This window comes from Podarcis erhardii, assembly GCF_964252035.2.
Source record: "Podarcis erhardii genome assembly, chromosome: 3".
In the NCBI taxonomy this organism is placed as follows: domain Eukaryota; kingdom Metazoa; phylum Chordata; class Lepidosauria; order Squamata; family Lacertidae; genus Podarcis; species Podarcis erhardii.
Genome location: NC_138507.1, coordinates 54,432,791 through 54,449,199, shown reverse-complemented (window position 1 = coordinate 54,449,199; position 16,409 = coordinate 54,432,791). Strand labels below are relative to the sequence as shown.

Sequence of the window (16,409 nt, the reverse complement as noted above, 5' to 3'; positions counted from 1 at the left end):
TGATTCAGCTCTGCTCAGAGGGTGGCTGCATCTGGCTGTGCTCTGATGTCCATCGATCCCACCTTCGTCGCCAGTGTTAAGTTGTGGGTGAACATATCAAACGACACAGCGATTCTTCAAACAGCTCTTCTTTATTCAGATGCCAGAACAGAACTAACTGAGGAGCTCAGTCAGCCTGCTTATATAGAGCTCCAGAACAATTGTAACTATTGCGACTTTCTAAAACTATCCAATCACAGAACGTCACTTTTCGATCCTTCATTTGCATACAAACTACCCAATCACAGAACGTCACTTTTGATCCTTCATTTGCATAACTATCTACAGTATCCCCCTGCTGGCCCAGGGTGAGAACATCAGTACATAACAATGCCCATGAGAAATCCTCCAATTTATCACAAATACCATTCCCCTCTCCCTGCACACGTTCTTTGAGGAGGTATAAGCTAAAGGACACCATTGGCAGGAATGGCTAGAAGGACCAATATGTTCAGTTGGCTTTACTCATTCCTGGGAGGAAGTGCTGGGAATGGCAGTACTTTCTGTTGGACTGTACTCTGTGGGGCTCTGCAGGCAGGGCCCTATACTCACAACCCCACACACTCTATACTGGCCTTTGGCAGCTATGGTATTTCATTTTGGTGGATCCGTCTCTTCTGCTGAATTTATACTGCATTGTTCCATTTGTAACCATCTGACTTGTTTTAAAATTGTATTGGTTTTATCTGTTTGTATAACTGTATTCTGTACTGTTGCAATCTACCCACTGGCAGACCAACTCTGTGTTTAAAAGATGCCTGCAGGTGGGACAGGAAGGCTTGCAACATCAGCCTTGCTGTGTGGAAATCCCTTGCAGATGACTGCAGTGTCTAGACTAGAGGCAGACAGCTTGTGCATCCATAGCAGTGACCACAGGAGGAATGAGCTCTGGGTGGAGTGCAGAGAGACATCTTGTCCTTCAAATTATCTACTTCTAGGCTTTTTCAAAGCCCATGCACACGTTCCACCTTTCCAATCATGCATAACAAGTCAATAATGATTTGCTAAGGAAGAGTCATCAGTTCAAATATTGGGAGAATTTAAACAAATTCTCATCAGCTGACAGAATTCTATAAAATAGCTGCCTGGAGAGCTCTGAATATCAGCCATGAAAAGCTGAAATACTCCAAGCTGCAGAAAAAAATCTTCCTCCCCCCCCTCTCTTTGATTCTTAAAAGAAAAGGTAGGTTTGTTGTAAATAAATCTTTCCAGGTTAAAACAGGGCTATTAAATGACAAACAAGTCTACTCCTTCTTTCCTTTTGTCATAATTGATTCATTACCTTTTTTGGTGTCACCAGAGATTAATAGCTATTTTGAGGGGACTGAATGTCCAAGTTTCAAGGAAAGAAACTCCTTTAAGATGAACATTGGGTTGCATCCATAGCTGCTCTTCTTTTCAGGCCTTCTCGAGCATAACGTGGAAACAGGGAGGGAAAGGGAAGGGGAATTCCTGTCATGGAAGTGGAATCCTGCTCATTCAGTATTGGATGCAAAACTTGATTTATTCATGGGAAAAGCAAAAGGCCGTATTTTTCTTGTTACTATTTTGTACATACGATGTTTTCTGCCAAATACTTGTTGCATTTCCTAGCAATACAACCCAAGAAGCATATGAAGAATTAATTAAAGGTGATTTTCAGGCTTAATGGCACTTTGTTTGTTTATCAATATTAAGTGCTCTCTTTTATTGTTATTTCTTTTTTTTATTTACTGAAATATTTATAAACCACCCCTTCACCTAATATATCACAAGGTGGTATATCCTGATTTAGTGTGTTAAATGGAATAGGTAAAGGTAAAGGTAAAGGTACCCCTGCCCGTACGGGCCAGTCTTGACAGACTCTGGGGTTGTGCGCCCATCTCACTTAAGAGGCCAGGGGCCAGCGCTGTCCGGAGACACTTCCGGGTCACGTGGCCAGCGTGACAAAGCTGCATCTGGTGAGCCAGCGCAGCACACGGAAACGCCGTTTACCTTCCCGCCAGTAAGCGGTCCCTATTTATCTACTTGCACCTGTTAAATGGAATATGTCCTACCAATTTCTTGAAGTCTTTCCCCCTACACAGAGAATATTTCCCTGTTTCTGCCTCATTCCTCTGGTATCTTGGGATTTCTTTATGATTACAGTGGGGAAGTCTAGGGAGCCCAGTCTCAGATAAAAGGGTTGTGTTGCCAATTTTTGTGCCTAGATAGGACGTGAGTAGAGGCACTGACAAGGAGCCTTGTGGGATTGATCAAGAGCTGAGAAGGAATTGGCAAGAGTTCCCAACAGACAATAGTCTTTCATTTTCCTTGGATCCATTTCCAGGGGGCTCTTTTTTGCTTCCTTCCCACCTCCCCTGAGTACAAGAATGAGTGTCAGGATAGCAGCACTGACCAAACTATGATGCCAGGCAGCATAAAGTGAGGCCAAGGGCTGTTATTTTGCATGCTGCACACATGCACTCGAGATGCTAGGCATAAATAAGTAAACTAAAATGTATGAAATATGAAAGCTGTAACTCACCCCAGAGTCTATTTGGAGGAAAGGCAACATAAAAATATGCGGAGACAGTCAGGGACCATTTGGGGCCAGGGGACTGGCTCCAGACTGCGGCTGGCCTAACCAGATGTAAACCTGACTGGGCGTCTGGCAAGCAGCTTGGTGACTAGATGGCAGGACTAGAGGGAAATGCAGTCAAAGGGAGGCTGGAGGATGCATCAGAGACCATTAGCCTGGGGTCTCCATGCTCCCACAGCTGCTGTTTAATCTAGGCAAACAGTGAAGTCAACAAGGGAAGACTATGGAGAGGGAAACAATGGAGTCATGCTGAGAGAGTTGCCTAGTCCTGCCTTATTGTGCTGGTGTGGTGCTATGGTCTAAACCACTGAGTCTCTTGGGCTTGCCAATTGGAAGGTGAGTGGTTTGAATCCCCATAATGAAGTGAGCTCTGTCCCAGCTCCTGCCAACCTAGCAGTTCAAAAGCATGCCAGTGTAAGTAGATAATTTTTACTATGATTTAATGGTTTATACCACTGCTGGTTCTTAAACTGATTCCTTTAAATTATTTTAATTGAGTTTATATGACTGTTATGATGCTCTCTGGATGTTTTTCAGAAAATAATTTGCTCTACATTTATGACAGATTAATTTCTCTCCTATCAGTATTTGCAAGTTCATGGCTGGACCACCTGGAAGGCTGGTACGCTCACAGAGATGACTTCAATATTCTATTTCTTACCTATGAGGAAATGAGTAAGGTAAGGGGTCAAAATGTTATTCAAACTGTTACTTAACAACCATCAAAACCCACCTTTACAAAACAGAGGAAGGAAGCAATGTGATGATTCAAGTGCCCTGACTGAAGGAGATTCTGTGTCCCCCTCATCTCTGGCCAATTAGAACTCACTCTGAGTGAGCTGATCATGTGGCATTGAAACCTTCATGAATTCATACAATCAGTTTTAAACAGCTCCAGAGATCATAATGCCCCGCATTATTATTAACTGATTTCAAAACAGAGCTAGCCCTGGTTGACTCGGATTCACAAATCAAGCACTGCCACGGTGTTGTCAGTCAGGAATGTCCAGAGTGAGGAATTTACTCTTCATTGGCAAAAATACGCTTACAAGTCAGGCAAAGCATATCTATCAGTCCTCGGTCTCTCAGCTACTTGTAGGTGTGCAGCGGGTGAGGCAGTTGCCAGAATGGAGAGGCCCTGTCCTCAACCTTGGTTTTTGAATCTCCCCTATCCAAGCCACACACAAGCAGGCAATGACTCTGCTTGTGTGTAACCTTCTGCTCCTCCCACTTCAGTCCTCTTCTGGACCTGGAGATTGGAGGAACATGATAAGAGGGAGCAGAAGGAGGAGGCATGAAAACCCTTTACATTCCAGCAGCCTGACCTGCCTCTGCCTCCTCCTGTGCCTGGTCTTCCCTCTCCAATCCTGCAGTTTCTCCTGCCTCTCACTCTTGTCTCCCAGCTGTTGCAGATCCCCCCAGTTCAGTCTTGAAGCCGCCTTCCCCTGGTGTGCCCACCCATCAGAATCCAGCCACCACTCCTCAGTGTCCAGTCAGCCTCTGACAAGTACCAAATAAAATAAATGACAGCATGGGGCTCTTCCAGCCAGGCAGCCTTTTAAAAGGCACACAATCTTTGTATGTACAAGAATGCAATGATTTTTCCAAACAAAGCTAACGGAAACAATAATTTCTGACACAGTCTTTCTTCAGGGAAAAACAATGTTTTCTGACTTTGGTAGAGACTTAGGATTCAACTACATTAGTAAAGAAAAAAACAAATTGAATGCATTTTAAACATGCAATACCAGATGGCGCCAGTGAGCAGGAATTGTTTGAAATGACATTTCCCATAGGATCTCCCCCCCCCCTTCAGTTAAAACGATCTAATTTCTGACTTATTTATAGCGGTTCCCCCCCCTGTGTTTAGATCTACCCATAAGCAACAGCCTGCTTAGAAACCACTAAAGCTTTACTTGAATGTTCAATGCAAACAGTTCAAAACCCCAATTTAGCTGCTGCGTCCCCTCCTAGTATCTCCTCCTTTCTAAAAGATTAAAAAGCCAAGGAGGCCATGGATTCAGGAGCAGCTTTTCAGGCCTTAGACTGAAAATAGTGAAAGCATTTCCCCTGAGGAATTATGGGACTGATAATATAGTGTTATGATCCCAAGCAAGATGTGTCATTTCACAGGCCCTCTGATGCTGAGGAGAGATGTCACAGAACCTCCCTTGTGTCTGCAACAGGGACATTTAGTTATTTACTTGTGGACTCAGTTGAAAGAGCTGCCCCAGAATATAATGCATTCTGCATGGCTCATGGAATAAAAGCAACAATGAAAGTACAATATAATGCAATGGTGATTATTACAAACTAGGCAAAGAAAAATGCAGGCTGTTTCTTTCCTGAAATATACTCGGAGTCGCAAAGTGATTTCATGCTCTTTATTCAGCTCATAGTGGTGAGGAGGAATGAATGAAAGTCCCCTCAAAGTATCTGCCTTATATACATTATTTACACAATGGGCTGCACATGATTGGCTAATTCCGGAATTGTACTGTAAACCAATCAGGTTGTGGATTCACTTCAATCTGGAGCATGATTGGGTGGTTCCTGCCAACCAATCATACTGCTGCATTGTTCTAGGACCAATCAGACTGCTGCATTCTGAATCCTATTGTTCTAGGACCAATCAGACTGCTGCCTTTTGGATCCTATTGTTCTAGGACCAATCAGACTGCTGCAGTTTGGATCCTATTCGACTCAGTACATAACACCCCTCCCCTCTAAGTTCCAGTCCTGCCCGGGAGGTCGCATTCATAGTCCTCAAGGTACGCTGGCGGCCTACGTGTGCGTTGCGGCCTGGGGTGTTCCCTGGTCCGGGGTTCTGGTTCTGGCTCGTGTTCCAAGGATGCTGGCTGTGATGGGGCTGTTTGGTCTGGCGCAACCGGCTCGCTCAGTCGTGGTTCTGGTTCCGGTGTCCTTTCGGCCTCCCGGGACCTCTCTGTATTTACTGGTTCTGCCTCTCCTGCTGGCCCCTGCTGCTCTATGGGCCTCACTGCCCCACTGTTCCCCTGGGACTCCTCTGACCTGTCCTCCTCCTCCTGGTTTTCTCCCGGGAATCGTCGCCGTATCTGGTCACAGTGGCGGCGCCAGCATTGCCCCCCATCCGTTAGCACCTCGTACGACACGGGGCCAGTGACCCTGGTGACTGTGGCGGGTACCCATGCAGGGCCTGCCCCAAAATTCTTTGCATACACTGGGTCCTGGGCCTCGAAGGTCCGGGGGTTCCTGCCTTCCCCCACCCCTACCTCATCCTGAGCTCTATCGGGGTGAAGGCGGTCCAATCTGATTGCAAGGCGCCGACCCATTAGTAGTTCAGCGGGGCTCCGGCCAGTCGTTGAGCTGGGGGTGCTGTGCTGTGCTAGAAGGAATGTGGCAAGGCGGTACTCCCAATCCCCTTGCGTCATGCGGCGAAGGGTGTCCTTGGTGGTCCGCACCATGCGTTCTGCTTGGCCATTGGTGGCAGGGTGGAATGGCACCGAACGGATGTGGCGGATGGCGTTCTGCGCTGTGAAGGTTTGGAATTCTCCTGACGTAAATGCAGTCCCGTTGTCTGAGACGAGAGTGTCAGGGAGCCCGTGCGTTGCAAACAGCCTGCGTAGTACCCGGATGGCTGCGGATGTAGAAGTGGATGGTACCAGTGCGACTTCCAGCCATTTGGTGTAGGAGTCCACCACTATGAAGAATGTTTTCCCCTGAAAGGGGCCAGCGAAGTCCACATGCAGGCGTGACCATGGTGCTCGGGCAGACTCCCAGGACTGGACTGGGGCCCTTGGGGGATCTGGGCGGGATTCTTGGCAGGCCTGGCAGTGTTTGACCCAGGCCTCTATCTCTCCGTCGATCCCCGGCCACCACACATAACTCCTGGCAAGGGCCTTCATTCTTACTACCCCTGGGTGTGTCTCGTGTAGGGCTGTGAGGACCCTTTTGCGGAGGGGCTGGGGAACAACGACCCTGCTTCCCCATAACAGGCACCCCTTGTGGGCCGACAGTTCATGTTTGCGGGTTGTGTAGCTGGCGAATTCTGGCCCGGGGCTGCTGCTGGGCCATCCCCTCCACACCCAGTCCAGGACCCGGGAGATGACCCTATCTTTCTTGGAATGGTGTGCAACTTCTTGTGCCTGAATGGGGCGGTCGGGAAGCAGCTCCAGGCTCATAACCTCTTGTGCAGGTGCCGGGTCGGGGCCTGTTTCTGGTAGTGGTAGCCTGCTGAGGGCGTCCGCATGGCCCATCGCCTTCCCAGGGCGGTGAATCAGTGCATACTGGTAGCTGGCAAGGAAAATTGACCACCTGAGGACACGAGGAGACAGCACTTGGGGGGTCTGCTTTTCGGGGGCAAACAAGCCAAGCAACGGTTTGTGGTCAGTCACCACGGTGAAGGGCCGCCCATACAAGAAATCATGGAATTTTTTTACTCCCTTCACGATTGCCAGGCCCTCCTTGTCGATTTGTGAGTAGTTCCGCTCGGTTGCGTTGAGTGTCTGGGAAAAGTATGCCACCGGTACCTCTCTTCCATCTGGGAGTTGGTGTCCCAGGACAGCGCCAATGCCATAGGGTGAGGCGTCGCATGCTAGCACCACCGGCAGCTTCTCGTCGAAGTGTGCCAAGACCGAGTTTGAGACAAGCAAGTCCTTGACTGCCTGGAATGCGGCCTCCTGGCGATGGCCCCACACCCAAGGGGCCCGCTTGTCCAGGAGTCTGTGTAGGGGCTCCGCTACCGCCGCCTTGTGGGGAAGGAAGGAATGGTAAAAGTTCAATAGTCCCAAGAAGGCCTGAAGTTCAGTCTTGTTCCTGGGCGCTGGGGCATCACAAATGGCCCGTACCTTGTCCCCAGTCGGGTGGACCCCTTCTGCGTCCACCATGAATCCCAGAAAGTCCACCTGGGGCACTCCTAGTAGACATTTTTCCCGCTTTACCTTGAGACCCGCTGTCTGGAAACGGTGCAGAACGGTGCGGAGGCGGTCCTCAAACTCCTCTGGTGTGGGCCCGGCAATCAACACATCATCGAAGAAGGGGGTGACGCCAGGAATCCCTTTAAGGAGAGAGTCCATTAGATTCTGGAATATGCCTGGTGCCACGCTGACACCGAATTGCAGCCGCTTTACCCTGAATGCTCCTCTGTGCGTCACAATCGTCTGTGCCTCTGCTGTTGCCTCATCTACTGGCAGCTGTTGATATGCTTGGGCCAAGTCCAGCTTGCCAAAAATTTTCGACCCAGCCAGGGTGGCAAGGACATGGCTGACCACTGGCACTGGGTATGCATGGGCCGTGAGGGCCTTGTTTATGGTACATTTGTAGTCTGCGCAGATGCGGACTGAGCCATTAGGCTTGACAGGTGTGACGATTGGGGTTTCCCAGGGGGCATTAGGTACCGGTTCCAGCACTCCTTGCTCCACGAGCCGGTCCAATTCCTCGTCTATACGGGGTTTCAGAGCGAACGGGACCCGGCGGGCCTTGAGCCTGACTGGTCGTACTGCGGGGTCAAGCTGTAGAGCAATGGGGGGGCCCGTATACTGTCCCAATTTCCCATCGAAAACCCCCGGAAATTCCTTGCATATGGCGTCCACGTCCACTTGTAAGCTAGTGTGGTTCACCCCGGTGACAGCTAGCCCCAGTGGTCCAAACCATGCCAATCCCAGTAAGCTAATGTAGGGGCCCTTGACCACAAGCAAGTCCAGTTGCCGCGTCCGCCCTCGGTATTGCACCCTGAAGGTCCCCACCCCCATTGTGGGGACCTTACGTTTCTGGAAGTCCCGGAGGGTGAATGGGGCCGGCCTGAGTTTGGGACCCCCAGTAGGACACAGTTTCCTTAAGGTCCTTGCTGAGATTATGGATAGAGTTGAACCCGTGTCAAGCTCCATGCGGCATGGGGCCCCCTCTATCTGTACCTCTACATAAATTTTCTCTATGTTGGGGTGGGGCAACTGGTATACCTGGAAGTCCGTGAGCTCTGTCGAGTTGCCTTGGTGCGTTGGGCCCCGGGACCTGGGGTTCTTGGATTGGTCGTCTGATGCCTGGTGTCGGGTGGGCTGAGCCCGACACACCCGGGCGATGTGTCCCGATTTTCTGCACTGTCTGCACTCTGCATTGCGGAAACGGCAGGTCCTCCTCTCATGACTTTCTCCACAGCTTGCGCAGTTCCCTCCTTCTCGTCGAGGCAGCTGTGGTATGTGGGCTGCTTGAGTGCGCTGCTGTACTCGGTGCACCTCCTCCCTGTCAGATCCTGAGTCGTCGGTGAGGTCTTCATGGTGGACCCTCGGTTGGGACGGCTGGCTCGGCCGTGCCTCTTGTGTCGACCTCTCGGCAGCTTCCGTTGCCAGGGCCTCCTCCAGAGCGACCTGGAACGTTAGGTTCTTCTTAGCGTAGAGGCGTCGTTGCAGCTTCTCATCCCTCAGGCCACCGACGAGGCGGTCACGAAGCATGTTCTCCAGCTCTGAGAAGTTGCAGAACCGGGCGGCTTGGCGGAGAGAGGTCACAAACCCAGTTATGGTTTCCCCAGGGGCTTGCCGCTTTGCGTAGAAGGCATTTCGACGAGCCACCACTGAGGGCTGTGGCGAAAAGTGCCCCTTCAGCTGTTCCATTATTGTTTTGTATGGAACAGTAGCAACGTCTTCAGGCGCAAGGAGAGCCCGGGCGATTTCAAATGTCTCCTCTCCGCAGACGCTGAAGAATATTGCCCTCTTCTTGGCGTCTTCATCATCGGTGACCCCTTTGGCTTCTAGGAGGAAGGTGAAACGGGAGGCGTACGCTTCCCAGTCTCCAGATGCTGGGTTGAACGGCGAGAAGTTGCTGTCAGTTGCCATTCTGAGTTCCTTGTGTCCCGGAGCTGAAGCCTGGATACACGGTGCGAGGCAGCGGTGCGGCAGGTGGCGGTGCTGCGGTGCTGTGTGTGGCAGTCAGCTCAGCGGGATCCCATCCTCGTCGCCAGTGACATATACTCGGAGTCGCAAAGTGATTTCATGCTCTTTATTCAGCTCATAGTGGTGAGGAGGAATGAATGAAAGTCCCCTCAAAGTATCTGCCTTATATACATTATTTACACAATGGGCTGCACATGATTGGCTAATTCCGGAATTGTACTGTAAACCAATCAGGTTGTGGATTCACTTCAATCTGGAGCATGATTGGGTGGTTCCTGCCAACCAATCATACTGCTGCATTGTTCTAGGACCAATCAGACTGCTGCATTCTGAATCCTATTGTTCTAGGACCAATCAGACTGCTGCCTTTTGGATCCTATTGTTCTAGGACCAATCAGACTGCTGCAGTTTGGATCCTATTCGACTCAGTACATAACATTTCCCCTGCTTGTAATCCTGCTTATTCCATGAGTTTTAGTCTCTAGGCTGCCAGGTTTCTCTATTTTGGGTGGCCTGACATTAAAACCACGTTCCATTTCAGGATCTGAGAAGCTGTGTACAGGCGAAGTCCCGGCAGACTGGAGGAGGGCAAATGTTGTCCCTATTTTCAAAAAGGGGAAAAGAGAGGACCCAAATAATTACCTCCCAGTCAGTCTGACATCAATACCAGGGAAGATTCTGGAGCAGATCATTAAGCAAACAGTCTGTGAGCACCTAGAAAGGAATGCTGTGATCACCAATAGTCAGCATGGATTTCTGAAAAATAAGTCATGTCAGACTAACCTGATCTTGTTTTTTGACAGAATTACAAGCCTGGTAGATGAAGGGAATGCAGTGGATGTAGCCTACCTTGATTTCAGCAAGGCATTTAACAAGGTGCCCCATGATATTCTTGTAAAGAAGCTGGTAAAATGCGGTCTTGACTATGCTACCACTCAGTGGATTTGTAACTGGCTGACTGACCGAACCCAAAGGGTGCTCATCAATGGTTCCTCTTCATCCTGGAGAAGAGTGACTAGTGGGGTGCCACAGGGTTCTGTCTTGGGCCCGGTCTTATTCAACATCTTTATCAACGACTTGGATGATGGACTCAAGGGCATCCTGATCAAATTTGCAGATGACACCAAACTGGGAGGGGTGGCTAACACCCCAGAGGACAGGATCACACTTCAAAACGACCTTGACAGATTAGAGAACTGGGCCAAAACAAACAAGATGAATTTTAACAGGGAGAAATGTAAAGTATTGCACTTGGGCAAAAAAAAAAAAAAAAAAAGAAGAAAAAAAAGAGAGGCACAAATACAAGATAGGTGACACCTGGCTTGAGAGCAGTACATGTGAAAAGGATCTAGGAGTCTTGGTTGACCACAAACTTGACATGTGACGCGGCAGCTAAAAAAGCCAATGCAATTCTGGGCTGCATCAGTAGGAGTATAGCATCTAGATCAAGGGAAGTAATAGTGCCACTGTATTCTGCTCTGGTCAGACCTCACCTGGAGTACTGTGTTCAGTTCTGGGCACCACAGTTCAAGAAGGACACTGACAAACTGGAACGTGTCCAGAGGAGGGCAACCAAAATGGTCAAAGGCCTGGAAACGATGCCTTATGAGGAACGGCTAAGGGAGCTGGGCATGTTTAGCCTGGAGAAGAGGAGCTTAAGGGGTGATATGATAGCCATGTTCAAATATATAAAAGGATGTCACATAGAGGAGGGAGAAAGGTTGTTTTCTGCTGCTCCAGAGAAGCGGACACGGAGCAATGGATCCAAACTACAAGAAAGAAGATTCCACCTAAGCATTAGGAAGAACTTCCTGACAGTAAGAGCTGTTCGACAGTGGAATTTGCTGCCAAGGAGTGTGGTGGAGTCTCCTTCTTTGGAGGTCTTTAAGCAGAGGCTTGACAACCATATGTCAGGAGTGCTCTGATGGTGTTTCCTGCTTGGCAGGGGGTTGGACTCGATGGCCCTTGTGGTCTCTTCCAACTCTATGATTCTATGAAATTATGCAACTTCCTGGGAAAGAGACTGATGGAAAAGGAGGTGGATGCTGTTGTGGATCAGGCTACATTTAGTAAAATGAAAGCAGATCCCAGGGCAAACTATGAGTTCATGCCACCACATCTCATGGACCACAGCAAAGGACATTTTCTTCGGAAATGTAAGTTAATGGTAGATCACACTGACTTGGTGCTGCTTGCAGAATTCCTGACATATTCACCTGACAATTGCATCTAGGGATGGAATATATCTGGAGTTATGGATATTTATTTGACCACCACAATGCACTTTCTTTCTGTCTGCTTCCTGGGCCAGGCACTGTTGGAGACTGGAAGAACATGATGACAGTCGCACAAAGTGAAAGGTTTGACAGCGTTTTTAAGGAAAGAATGGAAAAGCTGCCCATCAACTTCTGCTGGAACATCCATGATGAATTATGAGTCTCCTTCCAGCTTGAAAGAAGAAAATTGTATACAGTGTGGTACACGACTAATTCATAGCTTTTGTCAATGGAGAGGATAAAAAACCCACTTAAAACATTCTTTGTGCATCACAATATGCTCTTCATTCTGAAATATGCTGAACATGTTTATTAAATGTCTTTCCTATTTACAGTGGTACCTTTTTTCATCCACAATGATGTTAATAATATACTGTTTCTGGGAAAACCAGTTTTTTAGCCCTGAATCAGAGCCAGTGTTACCATGGAAAACCCAATGGCTGTCTGCTCCAATTCAGCAGTAAAGATCAGGTTTTCACACGAGAAAGCAGCGGGAAAAGCCGAAGGTTGGATGAGCAGCCCTGTCTCTTTACTGAGTAAATGGTTTAGGTAGGCTTCTTGGAGCATGGCTAAATTGGACACTATACTTGAGAATATTTCTAGGAACTTTTGCTATGTCTTGTATGTGTATACCAATTGTCCAGATCTTGAGAATTTTGCAGGAGTCCATCTAGAGCTGTGTTGGAACCAAGCCAGAAATATTATGCATAGAGTTGTTTGCTAAGGTCCTTCTCTAGAACAGTGTGTCATCTGTTACAGCATCTGCCGATCCATGTGTTGCAAATAAATGGTGGAGAGCTGTAATTGTTGGAACACTCAAGAAAATCACTATTTTATAGTTCGAATCGAGAAAAATAAATACAGTAAATGGACAAAAGCACAAGATTCACAAAATGTTTAGGGGTATACGTACCCCTGTGTCCCCCCCCCAAAGAAAAAAACACTAGAGATGAGGAACTTGTGAAGCACGTAGTCCATAATATGCACTAACCCTGTTTTGTGTTTTATGGCACTGAACAATCACTTTAAAAGCTTCATTCATAAACAATTTTTTTAAGAGGGTAAGTCTTCATGAATACAGTTTGATTTACTTCAAGTAAACATTCAGAGGACTCTGCTGCTTGTCGCTTTCTCACCTTTGGCCCCTGAATAATGGTTAGGTAATTGGAGTGACAAAGTCTGATTGCAGAGGAACTCATCTGACCCCAAGCCCCAAGGATGATAAACTTTGCAAAGGGCCCAAAACTTTGACCTGAGTGGATTTGAACAAGTGGTTCAGTGGGAGAACTTATTTGAACTTCAATATAAAATTGCCTCACAACCATTTTTGATGGAGAAAGCACTCGATTCCTACTGAATGGCAATGATTAATCAGAATTCAAGCCCATGCCAGCCTATAGGAAAAAAGCTGCACCTTTATACTGTTTGATAAGAGACAAGTTTGATATGAGACAAGTGCACCCAGAATGTATTCTTTGCATTCTTTGACACACATACTCTATAGTTCACACAGCAAACACGGTCACATGAAAAAGCAGATTCCATCATTTGCAGCTTATAAGAATACGTGAATAAAAATGGTTCTTTGCACTCTTTAGCAACACATACATTCATTGAATCTCACACTTTAGCCAGACTCTGGTATTTATAAACTGCCATAATATGATTTAGTACAGGTTACGCCATTCTCCGCTTCTTCAAGGTCTTTAGAGTATGGATGAGTGAATCTTATCTTTTTTGTTTCCTCTCACTTTCTCACATTTCCACAGTTCTTTTTGGTTCACCATATTTCTGCACCAGTCTGTGTTGGAAAACTTGCCCCCTCGGGAGAGGCTGGCCCCTCTCCCAGGCTCCCGGGGCTTGTTTGCCGGTGATCTACCCTGGCTGGCATCTCCGCAGTCCAGGAAGATCTTGATAGGTGACATCTCCCTGCGTGGAAGATGCACACCCCCTTCCCCCTTGCATACCAGCAGGAGAAAGAAGATAGTGAGAAAGTCTATTACATTTCTAGTTTATTTCTGACTGTACAACTGTACAAAAAACATGTCCGTTCACTCAGACTCCTCCAAGCAACTGACGCAGACTTCCTTTACACAAGCAACAGGAAGGTCTCATATTACACAAAGAACAAGTTCCTGTGAATTGCCCTGTGAACTGCCTGGAACATCCTGTCCCATGGTCAGCCACATCATGTGATGTAAACATCGAGCTGCTTGTTCACAGCTGCGTAGTACTCATATTCCAACAGACTGTGCTTTTTAGAAAAAAAAAGTTCATGAAAAATTTTAGTGTCAGCATTTTAGTGTGCATTTCTCTTGATATACAAATTTATAGACAAACATGTTTAATACACACACAACGGTTTTTCTTAATATAACACTTTCTGTAGGATATTTAGCTAAAATAAGCATTATAGCATATTATTTGTAAACATGGTCCCTTTCCATTGGAAAGCTGTTTTGCATAATTTGGATATGTATGAATTTTGATGGATGAACTGTAGCTGTATTTTTGTTCACATACTGTTTCAGGAAGTTGAAATCTGGTTGACACATTAAACCATGTGTGAATACATGTGTATTTACACATTAAACCTTGTGTGAATACTCTTTAAAGACACTGCATTTCAGTATACGCTCAGAGTCTTCCTTCTCTGCCTGTAGATATTTTTCCTCAGAGTGGATTTTACACACACACAGCCCAGGAGTTACACTCCTAGCCAGCTGAACCCCAGAACCAAACTCTCCCCTCTGCCCTCTAATTCTCTCTATTGCTTTTTCTCTTGATGTCCAAATTGTTGACTCCACCCACCTCTGCCTAGCTGTGCCCACAGCCAGGGACACTGAGTATATGGGGTGGAGGGGGCTTCAGCCCCCTCAATATTTGGGGGCATAGGACTCAGACCAACTTGAAGAGGAGATGCGCGTGGTGCAGCCCAGTTGAGGAGAGTGGCAGTCTTGACAGCTCCTTCACATGCTGGAGCCAGGTTCCGATAGGAGCCTGTTGGGGGCCCCCGGTCACCCCCACCAGAAAATGTGTCCAGTGGATAGTGGACTGAGTGGGTCTGGGTGGGCTGGGGTGTGTGTGTCATGCATGTGACATCATGAATACGTGATGCACTCCCCAATGTTTGGTGCAACATGGCGCACCTGCCCACAGCCTATGAGATGGAGGTTACAGCTTAGTACTCTGGTGGAATTCTGCGGCATTGCATACTCTAGTCTTTCTGAGCTTTCCATCAGAGATGACTTGTAAGGGCACTAAAACATCTATCAGTCCAACATATTTGGGATGGAGAGTACGGCATAAAATATTTGGGAGAGTAAGACATAAAGGTTGCTACTTTTCTTAAATAGATTTCTAAAACAACCAATGCTAATTATTTAGTAAGTTTTATTAAAACAAATAGGGATTATTTTGGAGTTGAAGTTGGTGTTATTGGGGTGTAAGTCAGTGTAGGCATGTGTGTACAAATAGACATCCATTGGTGAATCTCAGGTCTCTCTTACCATTTGAGCCCATTTTCTACTAGTGGACCTGAGCAAACGTAATACTGCATTTATTTCTTAAATGGGCAAAGACCACTGTTGATATTGGCTGTTGCTTGTGCAAAGAAACAAGTTATTCCCCTGTTGTTCTTTCCATTATCAGCCTCTATGCTCCTGTGTTATCTTTCTTTTCTTGCATAACATGCCAGGAATGATTTACTAAGGAGGAGCCATCAATTTAATCAAACTCTTATTAGCTAATGGAATTTGATAAAGCAGTTTCCTTGAGAGCTCTGAACGTGAGCCTTGAAAAGCTGAAATACTCCAAGCTGCAAGAGAGATCACTCTCTCCCTCTCCCTCTCCCTCTTACATAACATGCTAGTAACTTACATAACTTTGACCAAACTGCGGGAGGCAGTGGAAGACAGAAGTGCCTGGCGTGCTTTGGTGCATGGGGTCACAAAGAGTTGGACACGACTAAATGACTAAACTACAACAACAACTTACATAACATAAGTTATGTTACTTATGTTTTTACATAACATGCTAGTAACTAAGGAGGAGCCATCAATTTAATCAAACTCTTATTAGCTAACGGAATTCTATAAAGCAGTTTCCTGGAGAGCTCTGAACTTGAGCCTTGAAAAGCTGAAATACTCCAAGCTGCAAAAGAGATCGCTCTCTCCCTCTCTCTCCCACACTTTTCGACTCTAAAAACAAAAGGTAGGTAAGTTTTCTTGTAAATTAAACTTTCCAGGGAAAAGCAGGACTACTGAATGACAAACAACTAATCTACTCTTTCTTGCAAGAGTTCTGCGGGGCAATAAGGTATTTCATCAGATGCATGGAAACTTTTCACAGTTCATATTATTTTATGCTGTCACACAGAATGCAACATTTGTGTTACCAAAGATTAATAGTTATTTTGAGGGGACTGAATGTGAACTCCCATTGTGCAAGTGGAACCCTGCTCATTCGGCATGGGATACAACCCTAAATTTATATATTGGAAAATCAAACGGAGTATTTTTCTTGTTACTATTTTGTACATACAGTGTTTTCCACTAAACAATTGTTGCATTTCTTAGCAATGAGACACAAGAATTAAAGTGATTTTCAGGCTTAATAGCACTGTATGTCATATGAGGAGTAGAACAGAAATAAATCTCTCCAACGATGCCA

At 46.8% G+C, this 16,409-nt stretch overlaps 2 protein-coding genes across 4 annotated transcripts in view; both read left to right on the top strand.

Moving 5' to 3' along the window:
* Positions 1-793: 793 nt before the first annotated feature.
* LOC309338651 (amine sulfotransferase-like) lies at positions 794-12,011 on the top strand (the record flags this gene model as incomplete). Its single annotated transcript, XM_081855975.1, has 4 exons — positions 794-803; positions 3,185-3,279; positions 11,465-11,618; positions 11,774-12,011. 4 exons carry the CDS (start codon positions 794-796, stop codon positions 11,896-11,898), a joined length of 384 nt encoding a protein of 127 aa, XP_081712101.1. The 3' UTR covers positions 11,899-12,011.
* A 3,531-nt stretch (positions 12,012-15,542) lies between these two features.
* LOC309338795 (amine sulfotransferase-like) overlaps positions 15,543-16,409 on the top strand; it is a 43,888-nt gene continuing 43,021 nt past the window's right edge. Inside the window, exons 1-2 of one of the 3 annotated variants that reach the window (XM_081856251.1) lie at positions 15,543-15,581; positions 15,923-15,950. The gene's annotated coding sequence lies outside the window, so the exon portion shown is untranslated. Of the gene's footprint in view, positions 15,582-15,819; positions 15,955-16,409 lie in introns of those variants that run through there. The other 2 variants (XM_081856247.1, XM_081856249.1) reach the window with 2 other exon arrangements.